At 42.9% G+C, this 8017-nt stretch overlaps 1 protein-coding gene across 1 annotated transcript; it reads right to left on the reverse strand.

Annotated features, from left to right (window-relative positions):
- Positions 1 to 3144: 3144 nt before the first annotated feature.
- Positions 3145 to 7602, reverse strand: LOC307090807 (cornifelin homolog B-like). Its single transcript, XM_079757591.1, has 4 exons — positions 7447 to 7602; positions 6802 to 7011; positions 4937 to 5091; positions 3145 to 4040 (listed from the first exon to the last, which is right to left on the reverse strand). Exons 2-4 carry the CDS (start codon positions 6920 to 6922, stop codon positions 3870 to 3872), a joined length of 447 nt encoding a protein of 148 aa, XP_079613717.1. The 5' UTR covers positions 6923 to 7011; positions 7447 to 7602; the 3' UTR covers positions 3145 to 3869.
- Positions 7603 to 8017: the final 415 nt, after the last annotated feature.

Consider the following 8017-nt stretch of genomic DNA (forward strand, 5'->3'; position numbering starts at 1 on the left):
TCCATGGAGAGAAAAGCACACTTCCTGAGCCTTACCAATTAGTTTACACTGCAGGAGTATAGCCCACACATCCTTTGGCCAATGCAGAGCAACGGCAATGCACTCAAATGCACCAAAATAGGACTCTATCTCAGTCTCCTGAAAAATAGGAACCATTGCCACATTCTTACGTACGTCAAAGACATTATCAGGATCTGACAGTGATCGTCTACCAGAGATAGAAGCGTCAGCTTCACTCTTCTGTAACTCTAAAGCCTGATTTCCACCGGGAACGTAAGCCCGCGTACGTCCCCGATGGAAATCAGGCGTAACTGGTGCATCCCAACAGCCGTTTCTGACTCCAATTTCATTAACTCGAATTCAAATTCCAGCTTCTTCAGTTCCAACTCTCTCCGTAGTTGAAACTCTCGCTCTTCCTTCCTATCCTGCATCTCCTACTGAAGACGAGCTACATGCATTTTCAGCCAGGCACTTGCCATAGAACCCGAAGATGTAGAGTGGCTCAAACCGTGGCATCGTGTACGGTTTTACCTCTTCCCCACTATCCTCTCTCTGGAGTAAGACCACCAGGCTGAGGCTCAATCACCCTTTCCTGTCTCTCATCGGAGGACACCGCTGCCGTATCCCCAGCTATCGCACCAGGTGACTCCTCCAAAACCTGTGAGGCAAGAATTCCCCTCTCTACCAATCCTAGCAAAAGGACCGCCTTCGGTTTCTTCTTAATAAGTGACCTTGACACAGATTTACCGTAGTACTCGACAATGGTACACAAATCATCCTTCCTACAGCCATCTGTAAATGTAAATGTAAGCAATCTGACTTAAAGTAGGATGAGCCACAAACTCTTCTATGCTAAATACTGCCATAGTAGCAGAAGGAAGACAAGACCCACAAGCTAGTCACATAGCTAAGCTACTAACAAATGCAAGTGCAACAACACCAACATGTATATCCACTGAGCTTACTTCCTCCTTCACTGGTGACAAGTGCGATGAGCGTCAATGCTAGGTGCCACACACACACACACACACACACACACACACACACACACACACACACACACACACACACACACACACACACACACACACACACACACACACACACCAAGCCCAGCCTTATAAAAAGAATAACTTCCCAAGCTTCTACCTAAATCTACCCGTCTTCTGGAGCTTGTCGGGCTCGAGGCGACTTGAAAGGTGGCTGAACTTCAGCGAAAACAAAAAAGGAAAAACAAATGAGCGCCCGAGGGAAAGACAAATAGAGTCCAGCTGGACACTCCCCTACCTAACTGAGGAAGCTTTAACTGTTTAGCTAAGACTGAACACCTGGCCAACCAGACAAAAAAGAAGAAAGCACTAAACAAAATAACTAACTACAAACCAACCAAATACTCCACTACTCAGAACCAATAACTCACTACCCGATCCACAAGATCACACCAACAACGGCCCTCCGTCACTAGCTCCCACACACAAACAATCATTGACTGCTTGATGGCACAAAAAGCCCTGTGCGCCTGTCTGCTCTCAGCTTATATAGTCATCAGGTGAGCACAGGTGCACTCAATTTCCTGATTGCTAGGGTTGCAATCAGAAAGGGGGGGAAGGGCATCAATCTGGGCAGAGAACACAGTGAAACAAACACAACACAAACACAACACACTACGTCCGTAACATCAACCATGATTTAGAGTTAAAGGTAACAGAGTGTGACACTTTTGTCTTTTACATGCAATTTCTGGCTTAGCCTACTATGTTATTTCTGGAAAAACTCTTGAATTACCTACAGATTAAACAAATGAAACAAGCACCAATGCATTGTCCAAGCACTCATTTCTGATACAGTTGGTATTAGGAAAAACAAACAATGAGTGTTCGTATTTAGTAGTAGGCCTGTGTATACATGTGGGTGATGCATCTGAATTGTGAGTCATTGGTATACCTAGTGCTTCTGAACAATTATTGTATATTATATTATACTACCAATGTAGATTTACACTATTTATAGAAATTTTTCCAGAAAAAATTTTGAGGGTGGAGTGTCTAAATGTGCAAGACCCAATGTAAAGATAGCATAGATTTGTGCAATATTATTGGAGCGACTTCGCATTTTTAAGTACACAATTAAGTTAATGTATTAATATTGATTAATTTAGGATTCATTCAAGTTTTACATTTCTTTAAAAATGAACAGCATTCAAAACTTGTTCAAGTAGCAATACAAGAAAACAGAAACATAATGAAGTAACACATTTCACAGACAAAAATGTAAGCAGTAAAAGTAACTCACTAAATAAGGAAACAAATAGGTCAGGCATCTCCAAACGGGTCCGGACCAAGGGACGGTCCTATCCGGACCCATGACCAATTTAAAATAATGCGATTTATTTTATTTTATTTTATTTTTTTTTTTTTTTATATTTCACTATACAAAGCATGATTATGTTAATAAATACATTTCTCACTGAAATACAAATTGAAAGGCAGAATAGTCCGTAGTACAGCATAAAACCAGCAAAAAGTAATGATCTTCGCAGAGCGAAGATCATGCTCTCACCGAACTCCCCCCCTCTCTCCGTCTGTCACGGCATGTGCGTAATAGCGTCACTTAAAAAATAGCCAATCAAATCGTTTGTTTACCGGAAGAGCGATTTGGAATGAGAAAATGGCTTGCTCAAAAATTAGGAAAGTTGACAACGAAAACAGTAGTTTTCATTTTAAAGATGACTGACCAATACATGTTCATTCTCCCGCAAGGCAGTACTAAACCTTGTGTCTTTTATGTGTTGAAAGCGTGGTGCTGATTAAAAGCGGGAATATTAAGCGGCATTACGAATCCAAACACAGATCCTTCGAGGAAAAGTATCCCCAGAAGTAAGAAGTAAGAGCATGGAAAATATCCGAGCTGAGAGCTCAGTATGAGAGGTCTACACGAGTCTTCACACACTCATTTACAGGCCAGCAACTAAAAAATGAATGCTCACTTAAGATTGCATGGATTTTGGGGCAACATAAAAAAACTTTCAGTGACCGACTGTTGTAAAGAGTGCTTGAACGCCGCTGCCGAGACGTTACTTGAAGGTAAGCAAAGGGATGAATTGTGTGAAAAAATAAAGCATATCCCAATGTCAGCTGCAACGACAACCAGAAAATCCAAAATGTTATCAGATGATGCACTGTCACAGCTAGATGCGGCTGTTCAGATTGCCCCATCCTTAGCCATTGATGAGTCTTCAGATGTAACGGATAATGCCCAGGGCATTGCCATTTTCATCAAGACACGAAAGAGATCTGTGAGGACCTGTTGGGTCTTACACCACTTGAGACACACACAAGACGAGAAGATATTCATGAGGCTATTAAGGAGATGCTGTCAAAGAGGGGGATTGATCTAAAAAAGGTTGTCTCAGTCACTACAGATTGGTCACCTGTTTTGCTTACTTGAAATGTAGGCCTAGTGTACCTGTTTTGCTTACTTGAAATGAAGGCCTAATGCACTTTGTGTTTATTTGAAGTGTAGGCCTAGTGTTCCTGTTCTGCTTACTTGACATGTAGGCCTTATGCACTTTTTATGTTTACTTGAAATGCAGGCCTAATGTACCTGTTTTGTTTATTTGAAATGTTAATATGCGTTACTTTGTCTTACTTGTTTTTCATGGTTAAAAGTAAGCTATTTGGAAATTGAAAATAAATACATCTGAAATGATAAGGAAATATGCCGTGTTTATTGTATTTGACAAAAGTAGGCTATTAGGACGTGGTAGGTTAGAGGTTCGGACCATTCTTGGAAGGAATTTTCAGCAACTGGACCTTGTTCAATTTTAATTGAAGACCCCTGAAATAGGATATTTAAAAAAACATTGTATTCTAGATCAAGTGGGCCCCCTGCTGGGAGGCCAGAGCAGTGTATCTGGCTGAGGACGAGGACAGAGTCCGGTTGGCGTGGGTCACTGCTCGTCTCTTGAGCTCACGGGAGATCTGCAGCCAAGACAGTGGGTAGCAGCAGCATCCATAGAAACAGTCGCTCCACACAGTGCCCTGTCAGCGGCAGAGGTCAAAACACAGGTGGGAAGAAGACTCATCAACTACAAACAAATTCCAGAAGGCCCTTTTACGTGCCTTCTGCACATCTAGATAATGATAATGATTATACATGTTTATGTTTTCACAAATATCAGCCACAAACAACATGTTTTATGTTTACAATTTTCAATTGTACCTTAGCAAGCTGCAATATATTACATCTAAAACCAAAGAATCAAGCTGGAATCAAACAGCTAGTTTGTATTACTGCTGTTTTCTTCTGTCTGAACTCGATGGGTTTCTAGTAAAGAAAATGATCAGTGAAAATTTTGCTATTCTTTTTCGTCGACCCAAATCACTTAAGTAAATGACCTCTATGTGTAGCCTGACCTACTGCCTTCCTCCATGGCTCAGTTTCCCCCTCTGTTAGGCCTGTTAGGAGAGTTCTCTGATATAAATAGAACAACTCCTTTTCTCTCTCTCTCTCTCTTTCTCTCACTCACTCACTCACTCACTCACTCACTCACTCACTCACTCACTCACTCACTCTCTCTCTCCTTTTATTACTTAGATATCCCGATAGCTTTCGTCATGTATTTCTTTGTTTTCTACTCTTTTCAGTGTGCTGCCCGACAGTTTGGCTACTAGAGGTCAAAGGTCATGCTTTGTTTGGGAAGGGTGTGAAATTTAGTGTAGCAAAACGATCTCTATTCAGCACAGACTATGAACGTGTTCGACTGTACCTCGTCTACCTTTGTGTTCTGTGCAATCTAATTGGACGGTACCTTATCCACCTTTGTGTTCCATGCGATCTGATTGGACGGTACCTCATCTACCTTTTGTATTCCGTGCAATCTCATTGGACAGTACCTCATCTACCTCTGTGTTCCAATGCGATCTCTGGACAGTACCTCTATGCCGTATCGCTGGCGGACGGACGCCCGCATGGCGAGCGAGGCAGGCGGGACGCAGCCGAGGCAGTCCAACAGAGGCAGGCAGGGACACGCCCCCGCAGCACTGGTCACCTTACAGGTGAACACAGGGAGACAGCACAGGGCCAAGCAGCCTTTACACACACACACACACACACACACACACACACACACACACACACACACACACACACACACACACACACACACACACACACACACAAACACAGATACACACACAGTCGCACGAGCACAAACATTTCAAACTAGTGCAGTATCAATGTATATATATTCAATCTTTTCCATAAAGGTTAGAAAGACAAAAAATATATGTGTGTATATGTACATACAGTGGGGCAAAAAAGTCAGCCACCAATTGTGCAAGTTCTCCCACTTAAAAAGATGAGAGAGGCCTGTAATTTTCATCATAGGTATACCTCAGCTATGAGAGACAAAATGAAAAAAAAAAATCTACAAAATCACATTTTGTAGATTTTATTTTTATTTTATTTTATTTTATTTGTAGACAGAATTTATTTGCAAATTATGGTGGAAAATAAGTATTTGGTCAATAACAAAAGGTCATCTCAATACTTTGTTACATGCCCTTTGTTGGCAATGACAGAGGTCAAACGTTTTCTGTAAGTCTTTACAAGGTTTTCACACATTGCTGCTGGTATTTTGGCCCATTCCTCCATGCAGATCTCCTCTAGAGCAGTGATGTTTTAGGGCCTTCGCTGGGCCACACAGACTTTCAACTCCCTCCAAAGATTTTCTATGGGGTTGAGATCTGGAGACTGGCTAGGCCACTCCAGGACCTTGAAATGCTTCTTACGAAGCCACTCCTTCGTTGCCCGGGCGGTGTGTTTGGGGTCATTGTCATGCTGAAAGACCCAGCCACGTTTCATCTTCAGTGCCCTTGCTGATGGAAGGAGGTTTTCACTCAAAATCTCACGATACATGGCCCCATTCATTCTTTCCGTCACACGGATCAGACGTCTTGGTCCCTTGGCAGAAAAACAGCTCCAAAGCATGATGTTTCCACCCCCATGCTTCACTGTAGGTATGGTGTTCTTTGGATGCAACTCAGCATTCTTTCTCCTCCAAACACGACGAGTTGAGTTTTTACCAAAAAGTTCTTTTTTCCATCCTTTGTTACTTTGGTCCCAGCTCTCTGGAGGTCATTCACTAGGTCCCCCCGTGTGGTTCTGGGATTTTTGTTCACCGTTCTTGTGATCATTTTGATCCCACAGGGTGAGATCTTGCGTGGAGCCCCAGATCGAGGGAGATTATCAGTGGTCTTGTATGTATTCCATTTCCTAATAATTGCTCCCACAGTTGATTTCTTCACACCAAGCTGCTTACCTATTGCAGATTCAGACTTCCCAGCCTGGTGCAGGTCTACAATTGTGTTTCTGGTGTCCTTTGACAGCTCTTTGGTCTTGGCCATAGTGGAGTTTGGAGTGTGACAGGTAACGAGTGGAGGACGGAGGAGCCTCTTAAAGAAGAAGTTACAGGTCTGTGACAGCCAGAAATCTTGCTGGTTTGTAGATGACCAAATACTTATTTTCCACCATAATTTGCAAATAAATTCTTAAAAAATCAGACAATGTGATTTTCTGGATTTTTTTTTCATTTTGTCTCTCATAGCTGAGGTTTACCTATGATGAAAATTACAGGCCTCTCTCTCGTCTTTTTAAGTGGGAGAACTTGCACAATTGGTGGCTGACTAAATACTTTTCTGCCTCACTGTATACCATGTTCTGTATTATCCCCTAATACATGAACCACATACATTGACACCTATTGTGTAGAGATCCACAACTTGTGAGGGGAACACTCACAGTCTCCCATGTCCTGCCAGCAGTCACACAGGCCGCTACTCCACTGGCCTTGGCCCCCAAGGTCCATCTGAGGCTGGGCCTGCACCACCAGGGACCTCCCGGGGGACCCCTGGACGTCCATCCTCAAGCCCCCACACCAGAGTTTGCGCACCGTCAGATATGACCAGGTGGGTGTGTAATGGTTGTGTAAGCCTGTGTGTTTCAATGGACCTGCAAGTGATGCAGACATACAAAGGGTAACTTCTAGATTTGATGCATGCAGCTTATCTAAATCATGTCCAATGTCGTCACTCCATCAACATGTTTATATTGTCAGGAGCTCTATGGTTTCACTATCACCTATAGAATCGTTTTAGCACACAAAAGTTCAAACCACAATCGCAAAAGAATATGTATGTAGAAATATGTATCACAATATTGAGGTCAGTTCGATTGTGGTGATGGAATCTTTTGACTTAAGCTTCTCAATCGGTCCTGAACAATAACTTCCATCAATCATTGATTCTCAGAAGTAATGAGCAAGAGCCGTTCTGCGGAAAGCTTTAACTGTTTAAAAGACACAAAAGAGTTACCAAAACACACTCCTGGGAAAAAACTGCAATGTTACCAACAATTGAGGCGGAAAACACCCAAACTGGAACGTACCTGCATCAGAAAGGTTACCGCAGACCTCCTTTATTCATTAAAACCCAATTATCAACAACATATGTAGAAGTTCTTTGCTTCTTTTGTCCCAACGATGAATGGCGTTCTTTCTTTTTCATTCTTTGCCGGATTTCACTTCCTTTAAACCTGCCCTACTTGTTATAGTGAATCTAGTGTTTTGATGTAAACATGGACTAGTCAGACAGGATGTGTGTGTGTGTGTGTGTTTGTGTGTGTGTATGTGTGTGGGGGGGGTGTGGGTGTGTGGTTGTGGCTGTGGGTGTGGGGGGGCGTGCGCACCATGTCAATACAAAAAAAGTAACGTCCAGAGATCCAAGCCTATTGGACGCTGAGACACCTGTGAGTTCACTGTTCAGTCCGTTAAATCTCCTCGTTTAGTGTGTCGAGTCAAGGGCAGTTTCTAGAGTCCCCCAACTGAATCCCATGAAACCGGGCCCCCTATGGAACAGCAATGGGGGAGGGGGCGCCTCGCCATGGCAACAAGATTTATGCTGACCAGACATAAGGGTCGTGGGAATCTATCCCTGTATTGTGTACTCATCAAAGATCC

Source organism: Pollachius pollachius (genome assembly GCF_949987615.1).
Source record: "Pollachius pollachius genome assembly, chromosome: 20".
Taxonomy (NCBI): Eukaryota; Metazoa; Chordata; class Actinopteri; order Gadiformes; family Gadidae; genus Pollachius; species Pollachius pollachius.